Source organism: Pezoporus flaviventris, unplaced genomic scaffold (assembly GCF_033815535.1).
Source record: "Pezoporus flaviventris isolate CSIRO_AGI_PZ_B2104156 unplaced genomic scaffold, CSIRO_AGI_Pfla_v1 ptg000037l, whole genome shotgun sequence".
In the NCBI taxonomy this organism is placed as follows: domain Eukaryota; kingdom Metazoa; phylum Chordata; class Aves; order Psittaciformes; family Psittacidae; genus Pezoporus; species Pezoporus flaviventris.
This window is the reverse complement of record NW_026892585.1, coordinates 12,297,546-12,324,249: the sequence shown is the minus strand read 5'-3', so window position 1 is coordinate 12,324,249 and position 26,704 is coordinate 12,297,546. Positions and strand designations below refer to the sequence as shown.

Genomic DNA, 26,704 nt, shown 5'->3' with positions numbered 1-26,704 from the left:
TCCTGATAAACTTTGCTATAGCTGATGCCACTTTGCAAGTAGTTAAACCCAAGTACTCCAGAAGCCTTTTTCATGTGTGTGAGCAAAATTGTAGATCATAGCAAATTAGTCTGATAAAAAGACACTTTGTGCAGGTTTACCTTTTAGCCAAAGCTCATTTATACCTACTTGCTGTAACAAAGAATATCATAAAACTGGCAAACTGAGGTAAGCTTGTTCCAGAAGTTATTTTTCCATACCAGTGGAAAGTGTGATTTAAAACCAAATCAAAAGCAAACAAAAATCAACATACTTAAGTTTTAATAATTAAAAAAAACATCATTTTAAGTCATTTTCTTTTAGCACACTCGGGGGGAACATGTGGGCTTCCCGAGCCTGCAGGCTTTGAACTGTGTACCTATGGTTTGGGTACATCTTAAGTCAGCCAAACTGAGTGACCCATGTGCATCACAGAGGAGTGTTTGGTTTAGCTTCCTTCTGTGTTTGGAACCCTACGTCTATCTGCTCAGCGTGCGCCTGTGCCTGAGAGCACTTTTCTTCCCATTTCTCCTCCAAGAAGCTGAAGATACATTCTTATGTTGGCAGGATCAAATCCTTCCATGATGGTTCCCCGCAGCTTGGCCTAACACTGGCAGGAATGTTGCTGCCTTCTGTGAAATACAATGCACTATAAATGAGATGCTTTAATGTGTAACAAGCCATAAAGTTTAGTTTTCCATTACTTATGGAACTAATATGAAATTCTTGTGATAACTCCATTCTTTTCCTGTAGCTTTTTATAGCTTTAAAACCTCAGTTGACTTTTGAAAATGCTGGCTAAGAAATCTGTGGTCTCTTTGGTAGTTTCTGTGGCCTCCTGATGAGCACATAGTAGCTGAACAACAGCAGTGTCCAGCAGCTTTCTTTGGATGAACATCCATCACGGTGTGCAGGAAGTGCTTTTCAATTCATAGGGACCCTGTTAACATCAGAGAATGACCCCTCTGGCAATCGTCATAAAATAAAACACACTCCATAACTCAGCTTTGTGCTTGCTATATTCATCCACAGGAGCCAAATGTTTGTATTTGTATGTGAAAGGGCTTACTGAAAAATCTTGGCTTCGGTTCTGGAAGACCAAGCTTTGTAATGCTTCTCTGGTTCCAGAGTCTGGTGGGTAGATGTTCTGTACAGGGTGACAGTCCAAAGCAAAACACAGAGCAGCAGCACGGTGGCTGGTGTGAGAGGAGTGCATACGGTGCATTTAGCTGTGCCAGACCTGGATCAGAAGGTAAGACAGCCTACAGAACTGAGAACTGAGCAGGGGAGAAGCTAACGGTGCACCTACATGTCTAAACTTTATCCCTTTACCGTGAGACACGTCGGCTCTTCCAGCCACATGGATGTGCTTAAACAGTCAGTCACGTCTGTTTCTTTCCAGACTTGCTCTTGCCAAATTTTGACTGTGATTTCAACTTAAATAAGTGACTGGGTATGTGAAGCAAATCTCTCCTTGCATATTTTGGTGGGAGCTTCAGCTTGTTAGTAAACTAAATGGTAGGGAAGGCTCTAGTGTTGCTGTTGCTGATGTGTAAACTAATCTTTGGTCTAAATACATTGACCAGACTGAAATAGTTTTGGTTGAAGCTTCATTGTCAAGGAAGTGCTGAAACACACCCCCCGTTGAGATCTGCCCAGGAGCAGAGACATGCCAAGGTTCTGCTCATGTTCAAAGAGATCCTGGCTGGATCTAATGAGCCATCTCACTGGTACGGTCCATTTGGGGAGAATATTCAGAAGTGTAATTTGGTTTCTGTGTGCTGAGGTCTGGTTGGTTTTGTTTTTTCTCCATCTCTTTCTCTTCTGTGCAGAATGGAAAAATACCCAAGTTTAAGTTGTTGGGAAAATCAGTTTGCTTCCACCCTCCTCTTGATTAATCTTGCACTTGGTAATATTTACACATGCAAGTGGGTGGCTGTGTTACACAGGATCTGAGGCCATGATCCTGCATGTAAACCAAAGATCATTTCTGGAACAATTTACACCTGGGAGGGATTGTAGAAAGCCCCTGGGAGGTGAATAATGTAACACAAAACCTGAGAAGAAGGAAAGAAGCAGAAGTGGTGTTGGTGGCATCTCAAACCCGTAATGGTGAACTGTAGTTCTGCAGGAATGGGGGAGTTACAGTTTCCAACCTAAAAGTGTGTGCTAAATGTAAGCAGCCTCCAGAACACTCTTAAGTGTCAAAACAGTGAGAAACATCATGCCATTGTTTCCTTTGCTCTTAGCTAAACAGAGGCGAGGAGGAGGATCCCTGTTTAATAACATTCCCATCAAGTTCTTTCTGTGAGAACCGCTTTAGAAACTTCCCTGGTAAAATGCAAGCCTGTAGCAGGTAGTCTGTTAGGATTATAGTTTCGGGCATTTTTGTATCCCTCCTCATGGAAATCGTGGTTTCAGAAATCTCAGTTCCTAAGTGCTTTGTCTTTAACTGCAGGCTTATTTTTCCTTAATACCTGACATTTTAAAAGAAGTTTGGTCATTTCTTGTGAAAACCTGACAAGACAGCACTCATTTCAAAGCACAGTCAGAGGGGAGCCACTCATCTCAGCATTTAGAGATGGAGGTAGGTGAGCCAGGGGAACAGCAAGGGCCTTGCCAGAGCTGGGAGCAAACTGTCGTTTGCTAATAAAGGGAGGTGGCGAGGCTGCCTCTGCTGTGTCAGGTCTGTTAGGAAGGTGGCTGCAGCTGCATCAGGGTAGGCAGAACTATATCCGCCTGCTGAGGTGGATAGCATGGCCTGGGTACCTGTCGGTCCGTGATTTCAAGCAGCATTTGGATATGTGACTTCAAACAGCTTTTGGAGGTTAATTACAGATTCTTTAGGAACCCCTTATGCTGGAAATGGTGGGGAGAGGGGGGAAATAGTATCCTCTTATTGAGCTTGGGCTAGCAATCATGCATTTTCTCCTTGTCCATTTCTATTTGGATTTGACTGTGTTTATGACAGGAGAGCAATCTGAGAAGGGAGACTGCACCGCCTGATGGGAAGCAGCCGTCATCCATGGGCAGGATGTGGTGGGCAAAGGGAGAAATCAGGAAGTGGCCAGAACCCAGGGGAAAGCGCAGGGGGTCTGCAATGCTCTGGGAGCCGAAACAAGGAGCAGGAAACTGCATGCACCAGGGGTAGGACCAAAGCACTGGCATGCTCCTGCTGCCAGAAGCAAGGTGGAAAAAACAGCCAGTGAGGCCCTCGAAGCTGACAGTGCCAAGCTGCAAACCAGATACACTCCTTCCCTTTGTTTCCCCTTCCTAGGAACATCAGTACTGATTTTCAGGTACTTCCTTATAGTATGAGTTACAGTTGAGAGAGCACCTGGGGTAGCATTGCAGCTACGTTTTCTCCACTCCTCTGCCTTCCTCTTTACAGAGCTCACTCTCATTCCTCCCTGTAAAGGTGTGGGCAATAAATGATTACAGCCTGTGAGGCACTGATGCTGCCTCCTGTGCTTGTACTGTGGGCATGGATGTCCTGGGTTCAGTAGTAGCAGTCATTTTTCTCCTTCTTGGTAGCTGATGCAGTGCAGTGTTTTGACTTTCGTCCTGGAAACAGAGCTGATGTTTTGGTTTGGCCAAGGACCTTGTGAGCCTCATGCTCTGCCAGGGAGGAGGGGAAGCCGGGAGGAAGCAGAGACAGGACACCTGACCCAAACTGACCAAAGAGGTATTCCACACCACAGCACGTCATGCCCAGGAGGTAACTGAGAATTACCCAGAAGGGCTAGGGACTGAGGGGTTGGAGGAGGTATGGGTCGGTGCTTGGTCAGGCTGGGGGGGGCGAGTTATCAGTTGGCTGGTGCTGAGGTGTTGTGTTCTCTTCCCTTGTTATTTTCTTTATCATTATTATTATTGGTGGTAGCAGTAGTGATTTGTGTTATACCTTAGTTACTAAACTGTTCTTATCTCAATCTGTGGGAGTTGCATTCTTTTGATTCTCCTCTCTGTCCCTCCAGGAGTAAGGGGAGGGAAGGAAGGGGGGGAGTGAGTGAATGAGTTGCCTGACTGGGTACAAACCAGGACAATGGATTAAAAAAGAGGTTGGAGGCAGGTTGGGAGGAGCTTCATCCACAGAAGCTGTGAGAGCTGCCCTGCATTCTCTTTCTGTTGAAGCTCTGGAGGAGGATCTGGGATTCAGGGTAGTGCAGAGTTATTCTTCTTCCCATGTTTCTTATGAGTGGAGAAGGCTGCAAGTTGTCCATTTTCCACCTTCTTGTGCTTGATTGATGCTATTTGTAGCACTGTTTAAATCTGCAATGCAACACAGATATTTTTCACTGACTTCCAAAGAACTCTGTAAGTGATGGATATCCACATCCATAGATAAGGTGCCTGGAGTGTGGGTGCTCATGAGTGAGCCCACACAGAGGGCAGCAGTACATAAAGACCACTGCAGCGCTGTTCTTCTAATACTGGTTCCCTCAGTTGCATCCACCAAAGTTGAGGGCATCTTGCATCCTGCTGTAAGAATGGCTGTGGCTGTCACTAGGACAATGTGCAAGTCTAAATGAGACAGTGCAGATGGTCCATTAATTGCTTCTGTTTGCTGCAGTACCAGCAGGTAGAAGAAGCTTAGAGAAATGTTCTTGCTAGAAGGTTTGTCTTATAATTTAGAATGCCCTAGTCACTTGAGTACTCTCATGGCTCTGGAGCACAGAAGAAAATGTTGGAATGTTCCTTGTTTGCATTATATTTCATTTTGATGTTAAGATCTTGACCCATGTGGAAAAGGGGATTTAAACAACAAGTATTTAAACCTTTCATTATGCAACCAGATGGTCCCTATTGCACTCAGAAATGTTTGTCACAGTCGGTCATTATTATTATTTTGTAAGCAAAGTGAGAAGAAATCATGAGGATGGTTGTTTCTGCCAGTTGCCTTTGTTACTGGTTTCTTTGAACATCTGCACAAGTTTGGAAAAAAGCAAGTGAGAAGCGTGGATTTTGGAATTCCTTTGGGTTCATCCAGTTTTGCTATGTTTCCTGTGGCAAAATCCTATGCAAGGCTCAAAGATCAAGCCATCAGTCTGAAGCAACTTTGCCATCACAGATGCAAACAGCCTACAGTGTAAGGATCCTTTTATAAGGAAAATGAGTCATCTGTTGTGTGCGGTGCTCCTCTCCAGTTAATGAAGAAGGACAATGTTTGGTGTGCAGTGCTGTTGCCAGGCAAACAGCAGCAACAAAAATCCATTAGGAGTTATTTCAGGAAATGCTGGGTGGCGTATGCTTCTTGGTTGTTACTTGGAAGTGAAGATTGCAGTTTCCTGCCTTCCAGAAGTATTTTGAAACAGCTCTTGTTTTGAATGTGTTTTTTGATCTTCAGAGTACATCCAAGAGACACATATTGTGCTTTTTCCGTCTGTGTCATTGATTTCTTAATTGTAGTAACTAATTAGAATCTTGAGAGAGACAGTCAAATCATCCAGTATTTTTTTATCAGGAAAGGCTGCTGTGTATTCTTGTAACTTTGTGATCCTACTGATTTGTTTTATAGGGTATGCTTATCCTGCCTGTGCTGTTGATGTTTACAGCATGAGCATTTCAAATCATATGAAGTTCTGGCATTTCCTGCATGGTACTGGGATACAACACTAGAAAACTCTAGATAACTGACTCTGGAAGGGCTTGAATAACCCCTCTCCTATGAAAACAGGCTGAGAGAGCTGGGCTTGTTCAGCCTGGAGAAGAGAAGGCTCCTTAAGGGGAGACCTTACAATAGTCTTCCAGTATGTAAAGGGGCTACAAGAAACCTGGAGAGGGGCTTTGGACAAGGGCCTGCAGGGACAGGACAAGGGGAAATGGGTTTAACCTGCCAGAGGGGATGGAGATGAGCTGTTAGCTAGATGCTCTTCCCTGTGAGGGTGCTGAGGCGCTGGCACAGGGTGCCCAGAGGAGCTGTGGCTGCCCCATCCCTGGCAGTGTTCAAGGCCAGGTTGGATGGGGCTTGGAGCATCCTGCTCTAGTGGAAGGTGTTCCTGCCCATGGCAGGGGGTTGGAACTGGATGAACTCTTAAGCGCTCATTAAACCATTAATTTACTTAAGTGCACATCAGTAATGTGCACACTGGCTTGCAATTTATGTAGTGCTGGATAAAATCTCTCAGAAGCAGAATTTTCCTCATTATGAGGCATTATTTGTTTGGTCTGAGAGTTTTCTGATCTCTTTATTGGGCTCATAATACCCCAAGAATAGGTGTTCTTATGAGCAACCTTAGCTTCTCTGTGGGTCAGGAAGCCACCAGGAAAGCCTGCCTTCAGTACTGTTGTGCTTCAGATCCTTGTGTGGGATTGATCTTGCATAAGAATTTTGTTAATGACTGCAACACAGAAAAAAGGAAAGCTCTGGTAACTGCTGCTGAGACAAAACAGTACAGGGGAGATCTGAATTATCTCATAATGAGATCAATGTGACCTAGAGGATTAGGTTAACAACAAAGGCTGAAATTAGGGAGTATGGAGTGAAAGATCATACAGATGAGGACTTAATAACAAAAACTTCTACTAGGATCTAAGAGCCTGTTAATTGTATGAGGGGGTGTCAAAGCTCACAACTGATGCGAGACCAGGCAAGAATAAAGCATCTTAACATTTGTGTGTGGTACCCGTGGGAAAATGAATCAACCCCGAAGAGGCTCAATAAGGATGGGGAGGGGTATGAACATACCTGTTTTCTAAGGCAAAACCAGATAATCATGATGTGTTTAGCCCACAAAATGATGGTGGAAAGGGGAAATTCAGTCCTCCTGTGCCCAAGTCACAGAAGGATTAAACACGAGGAAAAAAATAAATACTTCAGCTTAGAGGGATTGCTGGCACAAGAACAAATTGATATAAACTGATACAAATTAAATGTTAGGTCATGACTGATCCTGCAATCAGGTTCTGGCAAAGTCTCGAAAGCTAGGTAAGCGTAAAACCAAGCTACTTTGAAGATGGAGCTTGATAAGTTTATAAAGCATCTAATGGCTTTAGAGTCTTTGAGAGCAAAACTCTAGACTTTACAGAAAGGCTCTCGCTTTGATTTACCTGTGTAAGCTAGACAGGCACAGTTGGCTTAGTACTGTCTTTTATTCTCCTGAGTTTTAAAGGAAATGATTACCAGATGATTGTATGTTTGGGCAAGCAGGAATACTGTTTAAAATATGTGGCACTGGAAAGGAAAAGAAAGAAAAGAAAAAGAAGAAGAGTTTATTCAGAGCACAGGTCTGAGAAGGAGTGGCTGAGGGATCTGGGGAGTTTAATCTGGAGAAGATAAGACTCTGGGGCACCTTATCACTCTCTACAACTGCCTGACAGAAGGATGGAGCCAGGAGGGGGCTGCTCTCTGCTCCCAGGGAACAAGGAATGGGACAAGAGGAAATGGCCTCAAGCTGCACCAGGGGAGGTTTAGATGGAGATGAGGAACAATTCCTTCCCCAAAGGGTGCTCAGGCATTGGAACAGGCTGCCCAGGGCAGTGCTGGACATACCGTGTAGAGGAGGCCCTCAGTGACATGGGTTAGTGGTGGCCTTGGCAGTCCTGGGCAATGGTTGGACTTAATGATCTTAAAGGCCTTTTCCAACCTTTTCTATGATCCTATGATTTTATAATTCCATGTAAATTTATCTACATATCTGTGTTCACCTTATCTAATGTCCTTTTCTGAATGTTGACAAATGTACTAGCAGTGTGCAATACATAGTTAAGCTCATCTGCCTTTGTCTTTTTTTTTTTTTTTTAAAAAAAAGGCAGAAAAAGTCTTCTTGAAATAATGTATTTAATGGTGGGTAAAAAATACCTGGCTTTCTTTTTTCACTCTCATGGCAAAATATAGATGATGTGCTAATGTCTGTCAGTGTTGATGAGTCAATACTAAGAAGTGCTATGTTTTTCTTTGCGTTGTACTAGAAGTTTGACAAAGGATCTTTGAAAGCTAAATTGGCTGAGGGGGTGACTGGTGAAATCAATACCTTCTGTTAGGAAGAAGTGGCAAGCTGGAGGAAATGGTTGAACAGGGCAGACACTAAAATATGAAGCAGTGAACTTGCATGTGAGTGATCCATGTTAATCAAAGTACTCATCATGTCTTTGAAGATATAATTGCAGCAAGAGGCTTTTGAGAGTTCCAGGTTACGATACATAGTTCCATAGTTACGATACAACATAATACTATTGGAATGGAGAAATTGTTGTCTATGTGGTCAGTGCATGAGTGTTTTGGTCTAACATGATGATTACAGGACGGAGCCTCCTGCTTGTCGTGACTGTCTTTCTGAAGGAACAGGAGTTGCAAGCTGTCTGCATTTTGCTATACCCTTCACCAAGGTTAGAATACAAAGTAACTTCACATGTGTGTGGTTTAGTATACAAAAAAAATATAATTAGAAAATGGTGGATGGAAGCTGAAGAGAGGGAAGTGAATACCTGCAGTTTGCATGCTGACGGTCTCATCTAATGAGGAAAACAGCTGAGACTTCAGCATACAAGGGTAGAGTTTACCTGGAGAATAAGCATAATGAAGACACAGTGGTACAGGAAATCTTTGGAAGTACCAGAACTCATCTTTGGTGTGGATTGTGACTTCTGTCCTCAGATCCGGCCTTTTTTTCCAGCTTCATTAGTTCATAGAGTAGTTAGGGTTGGAAAGGACCTTAAGATCATCCAGTTCCACCCCCCTGCCATACCTGCTTTCTGCCAAAAGTTTATTACTTTTTGAGTAAACTTGAGTAAACAGAGGGTTGAGAAGGTTTTGGGCCATCTGGAGAAAAAGCCTTCTCATTTACATGTATCATGTACGTAGGTCTGCTAGTTCTGTGTCTTTCCAAAGACTCCATTAAGATGACTGTGTGTGTCTGTATATACATATATATATATATATATATATATATGCAGATTTTCCACAGTAAAAACTGCATCAAGTAAAACCTTCCGAGATTTTCACACAGACCAAACACAGACATGCTCTTTGCCTCTGAATCTTTCTGCTTTTGATTGCAGGGCCAAACAAACCTGAGATCTCACCTCTTTGGTCCCAGGCAGTTCCCAGAGAGCAGTTGGCTCGCTGGTACCAGGATTATTGCTAGGCATGCAGGTTCAGCATCCCCAGTACTCTCTGTCCTGCTCATTGCTTCACTGTTCTGCCTGCACCTTTGCTTTGTATGGCTGTGTAGCAGATGGATGGGTGTTACTCTGTATGTGACACCATCTGATGTTTGGAAAGCACTGACAACCGACAACAAACCTGTGCAAAGCCTGGAGCTGGGAAAGGCGTATTTCCGAGGGGGTTAAAAACATCTGTTTTGTTGGATGCTGCCAGTCCGGGAGCTGAGCTGCCCAAACACAGATGCTGGGTGCAGTGCTCTTGTTGCAGCATCCTGCTGGAGGGTGGCACAAAGGGGAAACCTTGTGTGTACCTGAAGCCCCTGGTGACCAGGGCGTGCCTTCTGCCACTGGAGTGGAGGATATACTTAATAGTGCAGTTAAAAGGCCCTTAGCAGGCTCTTTCCTCTTTGATCTAATAGTTCACTTGATACCCCAATTTGAATATCAGTAAATACTATGAATTTGCCCAGGCTCTGCTGCGATACAGAGAGCTACATAAGACCACAAAAGGGACCAGTCCTGTAGGTGATCTCTGCTTACCCTGTTCAAGCTGTCATCACTGAGTTAAAGACAAAGCCTGGCTGCTTGACCTTTGCAGATTGGCTGTAGCAGTGTTTTCTGGCATGGTTCTTGATTTCACTGGGTCCAGCTGTTTAGATCCCTGCCCCATGAAGAATGCTGCTGCCTCTCCACCATGCCATCACCTCATGTAGAGCCAGATTTGACTCTCAAACTATGCACTGCTCAGGACCTGCGTAACTGTACAGTCACTCCGATGTCTCTGCACACGATATCCCGGGAGAGCTTATTTGGCTGCGGTTTGTGCTGCAGGTGCCTGGGATGGACTCAAGGGAGGGTGTCTTGTAGGACCAGGGGGACCTCAAGGCTCGCGCTCTAGCTAGTTCCCCAGGCTGATAGAGAGGCACCAGTGTTTGAACGGCACCATCTACTGGCTAATGGGAGCAAAATGAGGCAGTGATTTGTTAGATACGTCTCTCTGTTCGCTAAAGCGAGTGCCAGAGCCACCTTAATCACCGGGTAAAGATTGGAGAGCAAGGGGGGAAAGCTGGAGTGACACTGGATATGGCTCTTAAATGAAGTCAAACTTAAACCTACAACCTTAAGACTTGTCAGAAGAATTGAATTTCATCAAAAATCTTTTTCGGCTTCAAAAGTCAGGGTTTTTTTTAGTTATTTTGATAGGAATCTGTGAGTCTTGGTTCTGGTCATATTTTGCATCCTTTGGAATTCTTTAGCTTGGTTGGTTTTGTCTCTGGAAAACAGCATTTTGAAAGAAAGCAAAGAATTGCACTTAGAATCAGACAATGGTTTGGGTTGGAAGGGACCTTAAAGCTCATCCATCCAGTTCCACCCCCCAGCCACTGGCAGGGCCACCTTCCACTAGACCCACACCTTGTCCAACCTGGCTTCCTCCCTATGTGCCCATCAATGCTGTTCCTCATCATTATTCTAGCTACAAAAAAGAAAGTCATGGATGGTAATTCCTCTTTCTGATAACGCTCTTTTTACAGCTGAGTTTAATATTGTGAAAACCCCAAAGAGTTGTTTATGCTCTTGACTGAATGCATGCTGCTGGGTCACAGAACTGTTGAGCTATACCAGTATGAATCTGAGGCAGAAAAAAGCAGGTTTTATATGGGGTTGGTTTTGTCCTTGGTGATATCTGTATGCAGTTCCAAATGTCAGAAGATTCCTTTGCACAGATCCTTGAATTTCATTTAATTTGCTATTAAATGATTCTCTGGGCTTCCAAAGTTACTAGTGCATTTCTCTATTTAGGTGGAATAATCTTACTTTTTTTCTTGCTGTAATCACTAATGCAAATGGGAAAAAATTACATTTTATTTAGGACTTGGGAAAAAGTCCAACGTAAAATAGGATTTGTAAGGATATGACTGCAATCATATATTGCTATGTACCATTAAGGGCTAGTGCTTGAATGTTGGGCAATTACATGATTCAGTTTTTATGTGGGCAGGGCAAGGTTTGCAGGTGCCCTACTGACTCTGAAAGCCAAACTGAACCAACAGACGGACAAACATGCAGAGTAATATATTTGGTGGGATTAAACCAAGTATTATCTATATGTGTATACACCTGTACATATATATTCAACTGCTGTTACTCTTTAAATGCATGGGAGTTGGTATTATCATTAATCTTAATGTAACATTTAAATGTAATGCTTTTTATTTCTCTGTATTTTCTGCTTTCAGTTGCGAATGAAACAGGTGACAAAAATGCACGACCACTCTCCCGATTCGCCCGTAAGTAGCTTTTCTTATTTAAACTGGTTGATTTCTGTAGCTACTGTAGAAAACACATTTACTAAGTCTTCTAATCTTATATTCTGGCTGCCCTGTTATTGCAGTTCGTTGTACTTAGTTGGAAAAGTCAATTACAGAAGTTGTCTTGTTGAACAGAGGTGATGCAAATGCAAAGGATGGAAGGCTTTGTGGCCTTACTGTTTTTTCAAGAATAAGAAGCTATAACAATTAAGTGTCACAAAGTCAAATGAACTTGACTGTAGTGGCTATAAAGAGGTTTGAGTCAAGCCTTTGAAGTAGCCTATGAAAAATGGAATGAAACCTTACTGATGGCTCCTCCATCACTTTTTGCTTCACACAGTAAGGTTAGGAACTAAAGGTATGGCTTGGGATTTGAAATAAGCGACCCAGGTTTGAAGCAAATGAAGGGATGCAGCTGGTAATGTAGCACCAACTGGCCGTGACTTTTGACCATATGAATTATTAAAGATGCATGTTAACTAAGTATGTAGGACTGAAGGCGAAGATAGGAAATCCTGTTCTTAATGCACGCACAGTTTCACGATGATTTGTGACCACTTAGTGGGGAAAAATCCCTTTCTCCATGATGGCAGTTGCCATCATCGTGGGCGCTGCAGATCAAAACAGCCGTTTCCATCTATGGTGCAGTATTTCACACAGTCACAGGATGGCACTCTGAGCATGCCATACCTCACATAGGTAGCTAAGGTGCGTGATGTAGAAGGAACTTCTGTGGCTATGAAATCTGTTGCATGTAGTGAATTACAGTGGGATGGAGCAGAATGGAAACAACTGAAAGATAATTGTACTGTCATTCCTTATTTAGGGTTTCTTTTCCTTCATGTTGTAGACACTAAAGCTTAAAAAGGGGCTGGTCCTGCCTGGTTCAGCCCTCAAAATTCATATGGCAAAGGAAATCACAGAGGATAAAAATGTAATTGTAACTGCAAACACTTTCAAGTTTGTTATCACCAGCTTTTTGTCCATTGGCTCCTGAGTAGTAGGTACGCAGGAGATTCAGCCCAAGTACTGTTTATTCCTGGACATTTGGGTTACAAGGCCTTCATGCTGCAATACTGCCTGACAAGTGGGTCAAGTGTAATGTCATGACATTTGAAACTGAGCTGGCTTTCCAATTCTGATTCTGACATCCATAAGAACTTGACTTTTGGTGAATGTGTGTCGGGTGCAGCTCTGAGACCCAGCAACAACCAGGGTCTGTTCCTGCTTGATAATCTTGACTCTCAACCATGCAGCCAAGCCTTATTTGCAGAGTTAGGGGTGCCTGGCATTACATGGAAGAGAACAGACCAGCGCATGGCTATCAGCTGAATGAAAGCGCAGGAAACCCCCTTGTAAGGCCTTGTCGTAGGACCCAGTGCTGCATGGGATTAAGTGTGGAGGTGAGATCAAGGCCATTTGAGAGTAACAGAAGTGCAATGCAGAGAGGACCACTTAGGTAAGCCTGTTTGGGAAATAGTCACGGAGGCATAACATAGGGATGAAGGGAGATAATTCAAAGTGTAAACCACACCTTCACTGTTAGGAGTTAAATTTAGGGATCTAGGAGTCAGGTTAAGGGTTTAATGATCCAGCTAGTTTCTCATAGGGTGTCATTAATGATGACTATGCAGTCATGAGCAGTATAAGGTGACAACTCTGTGGCAATGGGAAGGAAAATTAGAATGAGAACTGTGTTATGGAAAGGAGAGAAATGTCTGAGGCATGTGCTGTGCTAACGTGATGCCCAAATCTGTGCTGAGAGTACTATAACCTACTCTACCACACCATGTTTCATTGATCAAACAGTAGAGTGCAGATCGAGCATTCAGAAACATCCTGACTGAACGTCAGGAAAAGCTGCAGCATTTGAGGACAAGGATCCAAGCAGTAACTGAAGTTGCAGAGGATAATTGTTATTAGCCTTGTGTCTGAGTCACAGACCAGAGACTGGGTATCTTCCTGGATTGTGCCTTTTGCATTCACTCGAATGATTAATTCAGAGGCAATTATTAACTTCATCTTCACAGCATGGAACAGGATTTCCATTGCTCTGCAATGGCTGTGCTTTACTATTACACTCAATAGTAGAACCTTCAGAGATTTCAGTGGGATCCCAGCTGGGGTGTCCCTGAACACTTAACAAACCATACCCATTTTGGCTGACCTTATTTACCTGTGCAGGCAACTGGACATCACCTACTGAAAGCCACATGAGTCTTGTCCATCCTGACTGTTGTTTGCAGCTTTCTGGAGCATGTAGTTGTTTCCCCTTTAGTTCATGCACAAGGAGGGAAAGGCTGCTGGTGTTAAGTGAGGCAATGGGAATGGTAGCTGTATAGTTATCGGTGGCTTGCAGCTAAAGAATATATTCAGGCTGTATGATGAAGGTATTTGAACACCTACTCACAGATTCTTTAAGCAGAGTTCTGCTTTCTAAATTGTAGCACCTAGACCTATTTTGCTTTTGCCTCTAGCTCAGCTTTAATCATCTTTGACAGTAAAATCAGGGAGAAGCATTTTTGCAAATGTTTACACCTATTCACAAGGATTTGAAATGAAAATTAAGCGTTATTGATTCCAATGTTAGGGTAACCCAATCTCCTGTACTCCTAAATGGCAAATTCCAGTCCATTTAGGAGACTTTGAATTTAAGAGGGTACTCCTGCCTTTAGCAGCAGTTAATGTGCCTGGTATCTTGCTATGTCATCTTGCTATGAGTACCAAGGTGCCATCAGTGTTTGTGGAGGTGTAAATTCATCAGGCTTTCAGCTTTTCATGCAGCTGGAAGCTCCTGGCTTGTGTCAGCTCAGGCAGACCTGGTAAGTAAATCAATTATTTGCCTAATTCCCCTCAGCTGAGCATAGCTGAGGGCAGGCTGAACACTGATTAGGTGGGCATGGCACACACCATGGCTGCTATTGATCTTTGTAAAAGCCAAGTAGATCTGTGCCTACAGCTTAGATGGATGGATACCCAGTTGAGAGGAAAAGGTACGGGTGTAGGTGCAGAGACCATAGGAAAACAACTGTATGTGCTGAAACAAGTGTTTGATTTTCTTCCATTTTTTTTCTTAAGAAAAAAGAAAGGAAGAAAAGGTTCCATGTGAGTGATTGTATGGTTTTCTCAGTGGCAATTAGTTAACCTGCCACTATTGGTTTTCAGTGGAAGTGCAAACAGTGAGCTGCTTGTATCTAGTAAGTGTAGAGAAAGCCTAATGTGTCTTTTTCCTGCACCATGGAGTTGGCCTGTGCATGACAAGCTGGAGGGCTTCTGGAATAAAAGAAAGGGTACAGCTGAGGAAACAGGGAGGAGGTGCTGGTTTAGGAAGCTCAGCAGATTCCTTGCAGTGATTTCAGGGGAAAATCTCACCAGTTGAAATGGCTTCAGAGAGCCTCTTTTCAACACAATATGATTTTGATAGCCCTCAGCAGCTTGTTCCTGTAAGTGTTGCTATCCTGCTCTCCTGCTTTAGTGTACAGCGTACATGGCTGGTTGACAACTGAATTTTCATTCTTGATGGGTAAACTTCTGTTTCCAACTGTGCTGAGCACTCTTCAAAAGAAATGGTCCCCTCAATGTATTATAGGGAATTACAATCTTTTTGGCTCTATCACAAGTGGCTGGTATGGTCAGATAACTTAAAACTCTTACACCTTCTATATTTCCCAATATAGAATTGGAAAACAATTGCTTACCTTCTCAAGTAAAAGTAAGGAACTTGGGAAATTTGGGTGGTGGTTTAAAGAACAAAGTTCACCGTGATCTGGCAGTGTGTGGTTACAGTCCGTCTGCTTGTCTGCATCAAAAGGAGCATGACCAGCAGGTTGAAGGAGGGTATTCTGTCTCCCCCCTACTCTGCTCTGGTGAGACACCCCCCCCCCCCCCATCCCCCGCAGTCCTGTGTCCAGCTCTGGGGCACGAGCACAAGAGGGATGTGGAGCTGATGGAGTGAGTCCAGAGGAAGCCATGGAGATGCCGTGAGAGTTAGAGCAGGCCTGCTCTGAAGGCAGGCTGAGAGAGCTGGGCTGGTTCATCCTGGAGAAGAGAAGGCTCTTTAAGGAGAGACCTTAGAGCAGCTCCAGTGCCTAAAGGAGCTGCAAGAAACCTGGAGGGGGGAAGTTTTACAAGGACATGTAGTGACAGCATGTGTAGTTGCCCAGAGAAACTTTGGCTGCCCCATCCCTGTCTGCGTTTAAGGCCAGGCTGGACGGGGCTTGGAGCAACTTGCTGTAGTGGAAGGTGTCCCTGCCTGTGGCAGGGGGTTAGAACTAGATGATGTTTGAGGTCCCTTCCAACCCAAACCAGTCTGTGAGTCTGTTGCCGTAACATCTCAAGCCCTTGAATGATAAATATATATTGATGTTGCATGGTTTTCTGGAGAAGCCTATGAGCATGGAGATTTCCTGATTAGCTGAGAAATAGTCTGAAAATTATTTTGGAATGGAGGAGATAGGTAGCATCTTCCAGATCTTCTGTCTTTGCATTATTTAGGCAATGTGAAAACAAGGCATTTAGGACAACCAGAAAATAAGGCTGCCTTTACCTGTCTGGAGCATCAGCATCAACAGGATCAGAAGCATCAGCTTCTCACAGAGTAGTTCCTCATGACATATTCTCAGGATGTATTGCATAACACTTCTTCTATTTGTCTTCCTCTTATGTACTTGGTGTGTGCTGCAACAAAGTCAGCCTTATTAATCCATGTGTGTGGTCTACTACTTGCTTCTTAGTTGTCTCTGTTGGATAATTAAATCTGAATGCTGGGAAAATATTTGAAAATCTTATCTGTGCAGTGTCTTATAAAAATCAGTTACTGGCTACAGAAATACCCCATTTACCAGATTTATCCCTCCTCTCCTTTTGTATATTGATAAAAAGCCCATGGAGAATGCCTACTAACAGAGCTAGTATGTCTTCGTACTTTGGAATCCAGTAAGATTAATGCTTGCTGCACCTCTATTGTGGGAAGTCTGTTAGTTGAAATGATCAGTATTTCAGTACTGAGCTGCTCATCTCGGGATCTGTTGACTCACCCTTGTATATTCTATAATGTAATGCTCTAAAGTGAGAATGTGCCACAGGTGTTCAGTGTGGTAGTGTCAGTGTGATTTTCAGAACTTCCTCATTTATTCAGAAGCTATTGGAAATTGTTGAAAATATGAAACAAATACATCAGTTTTAAGAAGTAACTCACATATTCTCTTCCCCAAAGGTGGGGAGGAGATGTGACTGAAGGATGCGAATTGTACTCTGTCAGTGGAATTAGACTTAGAGGTGAGGATGGGTTCTCTGAATGATGTGCAAGAGGCACTTGCTGATCCTTGTAAATAAATGTAGAAAAGATAATCTGTAGAAAGATTTTGGCATGTGAATGTCTACTGAGAACAGTTGATGTTTCAACAGAAGTATGTTTTCAGTCCTTCAGCAATAGCTTTATAATTTAACCACTATTAACTCTAGTCTGAGAAAATCAATGATTAATAAATATTGTGTAGATTTGGTACTTTAGTTTTTGATCAGCTCTTCATTTTACAGTGCAGCCATATCAATACATGCTAAACTATAATATAAATGTAATGTGGAGAGGATTTTTTTTCTTGAGATGTGACAACTCCATGTTCTGTAATCAAATATTTTTATGGGAAGCAATACAGTCTCGGATTTGGAGTGACCTGAATGTTGGTGCTGGCTTCCACTTTCAGGTTTATTTCAGGCTTTCGGGCTTAATCCCAAACTAGTGATGCAAAAGCAAAAAGACTAGATCATCTCTCTTTTCCAGACTGCTGAGAGACTGATGATAGGCTTATGAATTTATTTTCCTTCTCACTCTGTTTTTGCAGGTTCTAAATCACAAAACTGCTTGTGGAACACCATTATCGATGGGCTGACCGGCAACCTCAAGGAAAGGCCAAAGCCGACCATCATCAACGACCCTAGACCTCCTGAAGAAATTCTAGCAGATGAACTACCACCAGTGGACAGTCCTGAAGCGCTGGTGAAAACATCTTTCAGGTCTGACTGACACGAGTTTACTTTGTCCTCTAGAGGTTATTGTTTTAAGATGGAGTCTGCAGTGTGGGTTTGGTGAGAGATATAGATACAAAAGGATTCTGCCATGCTGCATATCTTTATACTGAACAAGAGTGAAAGAAAGAGGTCTGTAAGCAATACTGGCTGGACTCATCTTTGATTAGCCTTCCTAAATGATTATGGGCTGGACAGATATGAAGTCTGTAGCTAGCCAAAACTGTCAAGAAAGACTTCATAGACAGATATGAAGTCTGTAGCTAGCCAAAACTGTCAAGAAAGACAGCTTGTTATATGAAGATATCTTTGAAGGTTGGTATTGTTTCATTTGAAAGTGTTTTAGTGATGAAGACTTGCCCTTTAGATCTGATGATTAGTTTTATTGATGCAAGGGAAAGCTGAAACTTCTGTTGGTGTAATGTCTTGAGAATGATCTAGCATTAATTTATTCTGTCAAGGAGAAGGGTCCTGGCCAGGGGCTTGCAAGCGATTGCTGGTGTTGTAAAGTGTGTGATGTATCTCTTGCTGGGTTTTTTTCTTGTTTATTAATCATGTGGATGTACAGTTGTCAAATGTTTCTTGGAGGCATGTTTTCTGAAAACAGTTTTCTCAGAATGAGGTGGAAAAAGAAGCTGTGTGCATGCAGGGCATCCTTGACCATAATGTGGAAGCTGGTGTCGTAGCAAAAGCAGAGTGGCAGAATTGATTTCTTTTCCAAGTGGTTTTGAGCTTTGTTGTTCTCTTTGAAAAACCATGCTCTGTGTTCTCTTATACTAAGTGCACATGTGTGCAAGTGTAAAATGGGGTTTGCTTTGGATAAATCTCTCTGACTACAGTATTTTTTACTTGTACCCCAGTCTGTCATTCTTATTTCAGTCTTCATATAATCATTATTTTGAAGTTACTTATTTAAGTCATTATATTGGGTAGTAATTTAAGATACTTTGTTTATACTGCTTGCCATTTAAAAACACATTGACCAGAAAGTGAGTTTATGTCAGTCTGTGTAAATAAATCTTGTAATTCCCTAGTGCATTTTCATTTTTTAATGCTTCCATTGAAATGATTCAGCAGAAGTGTTTCAGAACCTGGATCCTCCTTTTATGATGACCTGACCTGTGGTATTTGATGGCTTTTCAACACTTTGTGTCTCTGCTATTTCAAATCTACCACTTCAAGATGTCTAACTTTTCTTCAGCTTTCATTTCTCATAACATTACATTGCTATAGTCAAGATAATTTCAACCATTTTATATGACAACATAATGCCACAGTGTTCCAAATGGCATGATTTGATTATGTGAGTAGGGGTGACTGTTGGAAGAAGTGCTCTTGTATGTGGCATGAGGACTGATGAGTTGGAAAATGTAATGTAGCAAAATGGTTTTGTTAATGCAGTTTAAAAGGGTTTACAAACATGACTGAACCTTTGTATTTCATCAGTATTTGCATTACTGTATGATGTGACATTTTGTGGGGACTTTTATATCTGGAAATCCAAACAAATTGTCATTACAGAGTAAATTGAAACTGCCTAGATTTATAAAGAAAGGAAGTCCCTTGTGTGTTTGAGCTATGCAGAGGAGCGGAAGATAGGAGAGTACATTGCAATTACTGCCTGAAGGCGTCAGAAAATGAAAACACTGCAGTGTTTTTATTCAGTTTGGGGTCTTGTTGATGTCACGGTGCTAACTGGGGCTTAGGAGGCTGTACCATCTTTTATACCATGGGTTGCATGATTGATTCATCAGGGTCTTTTGTGGGTCATGACCTTCAACTGCTTCTTTGACAGTGTGAGACTGGCGTGTCTGAGTGGCAGAGGTTCCCTGGTTGTGCTTTCCTTGTTTACCAGACACCAATGGAAGATCTCGCTACTCTGCTGCCTTTTGGGAAATGAAACAAGCTTTACAAGTTGCCCAGTCAAGAATGTCTTCATTGGTAATCTGGTGCTGAATCTCAGAGGGTTTGAGGGCCAGTGTTGGCCTTGTTTGAACTGATTTTACAGGGAGAAGAACCAGGCCTTGTTTTCGAACATGACTGCTATGAACTCTAAAATGCAGCTTGTCCCTTACTGCTTGTGATTCACTGCTGTTAGAGCAGTGTGTGGCACTATGATCCCTTTCATGCATAGTTAAAAAGATGTCTCTCCAGTGTCAAATGAGTCACACTTCCTTCTAATTGTGTATCCTTTTATGTGAATACACATAAGCAGCATGAAATCCCAGTTGCCACCTCTCCTATTAGCTCTCGTTTTCTACTGTGCAGTACTTGCTGTTCTGCAGCTTGGAAAATTGAGAAGAGATCAATGTTCAATTTTGTTCAGCATTGAGATAGGAGCTTGAAACACATTTAAACATAAAAGGAGGAATGTGGTTATTTCAGTCATTTCAGACATACTTTCCCCGCAATAGTAATTTAAGTTGTGAAGCAACAGCCAAATGACACCAACCTCTTCTCTGCACCCCAAATAAGCGTAGTGCATGATCTCTTCATAATTAAAAAGTGTTCTGATACACTTATTATATTTTTCTTATACAATGATTTTTCTCATACAATTTTTGTACTGTATATATACAATGTATATAAAAAGCGTGCCAGTGCTGGGGTAATGGTTGGACTTGATGATCTTGGAGGTCTTTTCCAACCTCGCTGATTTTATGATTTCTTCTAGACTCATTTGTTTTTGATGTACGGGAGAGATGGAGTGTTATTCTGAAGACCTGGGACACTGCATTGGTTTATATGACTGTGGTGGTGCTTATGCGATGTAGTGGCTGCACTGGGTCTTGTGTCAAGTGGGATTCCATGGTACAAAGTGACTGAGATGTTCAGGGAAGAATGGAGCTGCTCATCTGAGACCTTCCATGCTGGTCCAGGGCCAGGGCACCAGAAAGGCAGTTCCTTCAAAGTCACAGTGGTTTTGAGCTCAAGATTTGCATGGCGGCTTATTCTGAAACCTTTTGAAATATTTCCAGCTTTTAGCTTGAGGCTGGTAACACCCCTGCTTACCTTAACAGCTGCTTTTCCTATGCCAGCTGCAAAGTTTCTTTATTTTCATAAGGACAGTTTGCTTTGCTTTCCTTTTCTGCTTTGGGAGCTTTAAATCATGCTGGCAGCTAATCTTCTGTGTTTCTGGTTTGCTTGTGTGTGATGTAAACTCTTGCCAATGACTGGCCACTTGGGCTACAACATAGAGGTGAAACTACATTGCTCCAAATGCAAAATCTTCAGTCACAGCAGCATGTGCTGGGGGTCAGCTCATGAGCCTCAACCATGTGTGGGTCAGGGTGGCATCAGTGGGAATAAGGAGTATGAGCCGCCTTTTCTCCTGCTTTACTTGAGTCATTGCAAGAGCCCCAAGCGCCCATCTCCAGTCACATGGCAGATATGCGGGACCTGCAGGACTCCTCCTTTACTCCCTCCCTGTTGATGCTCTCTGGGCAGCACCAAAGCTCAGCTGTAGCTACATAAGCTAATATGTGATGTCTGAAAGTCAGAGGGGGAGGTAAGCAGTCTCTGAAAACCACCCTTCTCAACATCTTTCTCAATCCAGACTTATTATAAGACACTTTACTTGCATTAAACTTAAATTCATCCATGTTTTATTCAAGTCTGTTGCTTATTCCTGTTATTTATTGATACTCAGTGAGATGAATAAGTAGTGAAATGTGTTCTGTTCATTAAGGAAATGGGCTCCCACATAATTTGTCTCTCTTCTTTCTTTTAATTTTGCCTCCCTTCTAGGTGCATGCTATGCTTTGTGAGAGCTGTGTGCTCATTTCTTGTAGATGGAGATTTATGAGTCAGAGGGGGATGATGAGAGGAGAAAGATTTATGCCAGTTACAGTTCAAAGGCTGCATATACCCACATGGGTCCAAGGGGAAGGTGTTTTTTCAGGCAGTTGAAATAGAAGTGGACTTCTCTCTTGCTTTTCTTTTTTTGGCTATCACAGTGTTCTTGTTCTTCACAGGATAGATGTATTATTAATGACAGGCAAACCCAGCGATTCTGTCCCTGTAAAATACCAGCCACATCAAAAGACCCAAGCTGAGAAATTCACATGGACTGTGGGTGTCCTTAACAGAGCCATGCCTCTGAAAGGCAGGGACCAAACCCACTTCCCAAATGGGAATGAGCTTGAGCTGAAGATTCATGCATAAGCAAACTCCAGGTAGTAACGAAGTCCTGCTTTGAGGGCTGACCAGTGCCTGTCCTTGCCCATGCTTCTCTGCCTGATGTAGGTCATCTGAATCTTGTGTCATAATAACCTTTGAACACCTGCTTAGCAGCTGTGCAAGGCTTCCAGTACTGTCTTTATAAGCATACAGATCAGCCCAGTTCTTGGCACAGACTGTGTTAGCCCCCACCACATGCAGTGGGTGGATATGGCTTTTAATCCAGACATGGTATACCTGTACAACCATGTGAGTCTCAGATGTCTGTGCAGCACTCGTGTGTGGACAAGGCTGTTCCAGGGGCTGTGGTCAGTTGCTTGGCTTACTGAAGGTGCCAGCCCAGTCTTCCCTGCAGGTTTACAGAAGAAACTGGATGTGGGCAGAGGGTTGTATATAGCAAAATAGATGTATTTAAAGACAGTCTGCCTGGTAAAGAAGTGTTTAATAATGCACTGTTTAGTTATCTCCACATGAGAGATTAATAGCCTCTGCATGTTAGTACCAAACTGGAATGCCTTGCAATTCCCGTTGGCATAATTTCCTAAGGAAACCTGGCTATCCTTTTCCTAAGGAAATTGCTGTTTGCCTCTCAGTCAGCCTTCCTATTAACTTCTTAAACGCAGCTGAACTTGATCCGTAGCTTAAAGGATGATAGATGTATCAAAGGTAATTACTTCCTACATAATGAAAACTGATGGTAGGATAAGAAATGGTCCCACAGAAGGAATGGACAGGAGAGAGAAAATCTGTTAAAGCCATCGTGTTTTTTTCTATGCGCATGCAGAGATTTCCTGGTGTGAAATGACTCGCATGGAGTGCCACGAAATGGGGAGGAGCAGCTGGGTTTTCAGGCAAAATAGCACTGGAAAGGGGCTAGTGGCTACGTGGCTGGCTACTCCAGCCTGTGGTCTGTACTTGAAGGGCACTTGGGAGAAGGGTGTGCAGGTTCTGGAACAGATCTATTGTCCTGACAGTTTGTGCATGTCCCTTGGGCTGCAAGTTGCTCATCCTGTTATTAAGACTTGTCATAGTATATATTTCATTACCAATAATAAAATGAGATAGTGGCTTTCTTACTCTTGGCAGTCAGAGACTGTGATGAGTGAAAGATAGAATTCTTTGAGTAATCAGTTGCTGAAGCTTTATCTTGAGTTCTTTGATTTGCATAAGCAAGACACATTAAAAAGGAACTTAAAGGAAATTCTTGTATAGTTCCATCTACTTTTAAATGGCTGGTTGAAGGCAAAGTGGTATGTTGTACTGGTTTCCTAAAGGATGTGGTAAAATATCCTCTATATCCAGCCCAATCAGGGACAGTTTTGGTTTGGTTTTGGGACCACAAAACCTGCAAGTAAGATCATGAATATTTTGAAGTGAGTAACAACAACAGCAGTTATGAAATTATCACAAGTAATTTCAAGATTGATGGATAAATTTTAGCTCCAATTAATCGAGTACAACAGTCAGAGAACCGTATTCTGTCTTGGGAAAATACTGGCCACGTATGCATTGAAATAGAAATTTCAGAATGATTTATTTATTTATTTAATGAAACCCAGGAAAGAATCTATGCTAACCATTTACTTGGGATACATTGGAATTCCCCATACCTGTTAAAGTTGTTACCCACCCAAGGGATCAAATTGTCGATGCCCATGGGCATGGTGTTACCACCAGGCTCTAGGTTCTTGGTGTCCCCATTTGGCACCCCCTGCTTTCTGTATCTGTCTGTTGATTCTGGTCTCCAATGAAGGTTCTGGCCAGTTTTCCTTCCCATGCAAAATGATTTTTTGATGACTGTATTTTTCTGGTAATGCTTTTGTCAAAAACTCCCAGCCTGGCCTACCAGTGACCTGGGAGGTATACAGCAACATCTAGGTTAGTAAAGCTGCTGCCAACTGTCAACACCCCTTGCCCACAGAACTTGCTAATGGCTGATGTTCTCTGGTTTATGCATGTTAAGCTGCCTGCAGGCAATTTCTAAAAGCTCCTTTTTGTAATAGAAAGGTCTCATTTGGAAGTTCACGCACCATCCATCTGAGTAGTCGGCACTCACTGATGTCAGAGTCACGGTGTCTGTGGTTTGCAGATTGGGACATTTATTTTTAGTTCCAATAATTTTTGGATCTGAATCTACCGAAGCGTTCACAGCAAGACTGCTAAAACTATCATGTGTTCCTTGGGTTCCAGCTGAACTTTAGAAATTGATCTAAACTTTATGAATTGATTCAGGCTATTTTGAAACCAGGTCTATAGTCTAAATTTGCTGCCAGTGCTTACTGGCAAAAGCAATCTCCTGTCTTCTTTTGGTGGAAAGGTCCTCATGTTGAGGTGTGGAAATTGATGCAGAAATATGGGCTTTGGGACCCTGCTTGTGCCCTGTGGTTCCTTCTATTATATATGTACTTCTGATCTGTCTTCTCTTCCACGTGAGCTCTTAAGTTCCTTGTCAGAGCAAATTTTCTCTCAGCTCAACTGAAAAAAAGACCAGACCTGAAATTCTTCTTTTTCTTTTTATTTAAATAACAGCTGTTGAAGAGTGTTTATTGTAAGAAGGAAAACTATCAGAAGCTTCTTTTCCTTTCTCCTAAATAATGTGGGCAAGCCATGTTTAAATCAGTGTGAGCATCTGTACTTGCAGTTTCTAAGATGTTTCTGTTCCCAGTATAGAGCCTCAAGATTGATTTTTGTTAGATAATTGTCACCATTAGTATCTACTCCTGAATCAAAGAGATGTTTGTTGCACTACTGCTTCTTGTAGCAGTTATAATTAAGTCTGCCCTAATTCCAAAGAGTGTTGTTCATTCTGAAGATGAGATGTTGAGAAAATTGGATTCCTCTTATGGCACAGTACCACCTTTTGAGGTTTGTTTCACTTCCTAAATTGTTTTAAAGTTGCTCATAACATAATTATCAGCAATGTCAGCCTTACTTGAGTAAAAGAATTGGAGTTTAGTAGTGTAAGTGGGCTGAGTTGTTAATTGTTAATTGGCATAAACCTCAGTTGACTTCTGTGGCATTATATTGGTTTACTGCAGAATCCCAGACTGGTTTGGGTTGGAAGGAACCTTAAAGCTCATTGAGTTCCAACCCCCTACTACAGGCAGGGGCACCTTCCACTAGAGCAGGTTGTTCCAAGCCCTGTCCAACCTGGCCTTGAACACTACTAGGGATGGGGCAGCCACAGCTTCTCTGTGCCAGTGTCTCACCACCTTCATACTAAGTATGTGGCTTGATATTTCAAAACAGTGGTTGTACAACAAAATGTGTTTATTCCTTGATTAATGTTATTAATCTGGTAAACATGGCAGAGTGTTTTTGCTGAATCATGAGTGAATCATGTGTAATGCTGGTAAATCATACGTTTAAAGCTGCCTGGGCTAGATCCAGCAAATTCCCAGCTGAGGAATGCCCACTGGCTTTAACAAAAACTCAGTACAGTCTGCAGACTTTGAATCCATACAGCTTACATTTATTCTCCACTGCTTTGTGCTGGTTCTAACGTAGCCAAGGCACTTTATGAGCATCTGAGAATGGTGTTGGTAAGGCACGACCTGAAATAGCTTGGATGGCTGCCTCGTCCCTTGAGTGTTCAAGTCCAGGTTGGATGGGACTTGGAGCAACCTGCTCTAGCAGAAGGTGTCCCTGCCCATGGCAGGGGGTTGGAACTGTTTGAGCTTTAAGGTCCCTTCCAACACAAACCAGTCTGGGATTCTATTATTTTTGTAACTGTGAAGATGGTCAGACACTGGCACATGCTGTCTGGGGAACACGCGGAGTCTCCATCCTTGAAGATGCTCAAAACATGACTGAACACCGTTCTGGGCAGCCTGCTGTAGCTGACACAGCTTCGAGCAAGGGGATTGGAGTAGATGATCTCCAGAGGTCCCCTCCAGTCTCAGTATTCCTGTGATTCTGTGGTGGGAGCTGTGAAGCTGATTTATCAACCTGTGAGTAAAGTCCTTGTCTCTGATATGCATTGCAGATCTGTTATCTGCATTGCAGATGGTTGTTGCATCATCTGCTGCATGGAACTCCCTCTGACGTCAATATGAAGTAGAAGTTTGCAGTGCAGATTTACAACTGGGGTTTTTCCTTAGAGTTTCCCCATCTGTGCTGGAGACAAACCGGAATAACATGTTTTAACTCTTTTCCCCTCTGTAAATGGAGCGTTCTGTGAATTGAGTCTTCCATAGAGAAGTTTATTAAAATGGAAGCTTCGTCTCCCAGCCACCAGAATAAAATGGCACTGAGTTCACAGCTCATGTAGATGATGGGAAAGAAGAAACTCATGTAATGAGATACTAATACAGCTCCTCAAATGCAGTTTAAATTTGTCTGAAAAAGTTTCCTCTGAAAGGGAGGGGAAGTGCACATAACTTCCATAAAGAACTGGTGAAAACTTTCTCATCAGTTCATCATGAGTTGAGTCTTAGTAAGATTTGTAGCCATAGAAATCCTGAGTTCATTTCCAGGGTCAGCTTAACACTTTGATCTGTCTTGGGTTGAAGCCTGGTAACAGAGGTTACTGCTTATTGCTTCTGCAGGAGCATTTCTGGGGGTCCTGCAGAGCTTTCCTCTAGGTCATAGGAAATATTGCTTAAATATTTATCTTCACAGAGATGAGACTAAGGTGTCATCTATTTTTAACCAGTGCTCTCTACTAAAGTTGGTTTCTTGAGAACTTGGCCTAGCATACTACATAGGAAACTTTCTAATGTATTTCCTCTGGCATGATACAAGACAAAGTGACAGAAAAGCAAATAATTCTCTTATTAACCTTTTAATTACTGAATTTGTGTCTACTGATGTGCAAAAAGTGATTATAACTCTTTTGTCTTGTCAGGATAAAGTCATCTTAACAACACTCATCTCTCCCCAGACACTGTATTGGGATCTACCTGTTAAATATTTTCTATTGCATCTAAATTTCTCTGGTTTGGTTTGGTTTGGTTTGGTTTGTTGGCCAAGGCTTTGCCTCAGGCATGAGACCAGATTCTCTGCCAGTTTTATCCATGCAGATTTACTGGAGTACCTGACTTGAGCAGAGCTGTACCAATATATGCCTA

General features: G+C 42.5%; 1 protein-coding gene and 1 long non-coding RNA gene across 4 annotated transcripts in view; both read left to right on the top strand.

Annotated features, from left to right (window-relative positions):
* The window catches only part of PDE1C (phosphodiesterase 1C), a 276,791-nt gene that overhangs the window by 34,643 nt on the left and 215,444 nt on the right, over window positions 1-26,704 (top strand). For all 3 annotated transcript variants that reach the window (XR_009745369.1, XM_061464730.1, XM_061464736.1), the window contains exons 2-3: window positions 11,358-11,408; window positions 17,273-17,444. Coding sequence is in view for 2 of the 3 variants with exons in the window: in XM_061464730.1 (XP_061320714.1) it covers window positions 11,358-11,408; window positions 17,273-17,444 (223 nt within the window). In the remaining variant the exon portion in view is untranslated. The remainder of the gene's footprint in view (window positions 1-11,357; window positions 11,409-17,272; window positions 17,445-26,704) is intronic.
* LOC133275031 (uncharacterized) lies at window positions 17,472-18,489 on the top strand. The gene is made up of 2 exons (XR_009745373.1): window positions 17,472-17,681; window positions 17,738-18,489. It is a non-coding gene; the product is annotated as an uncharacterized LOC133275031 (long non-coding RNA).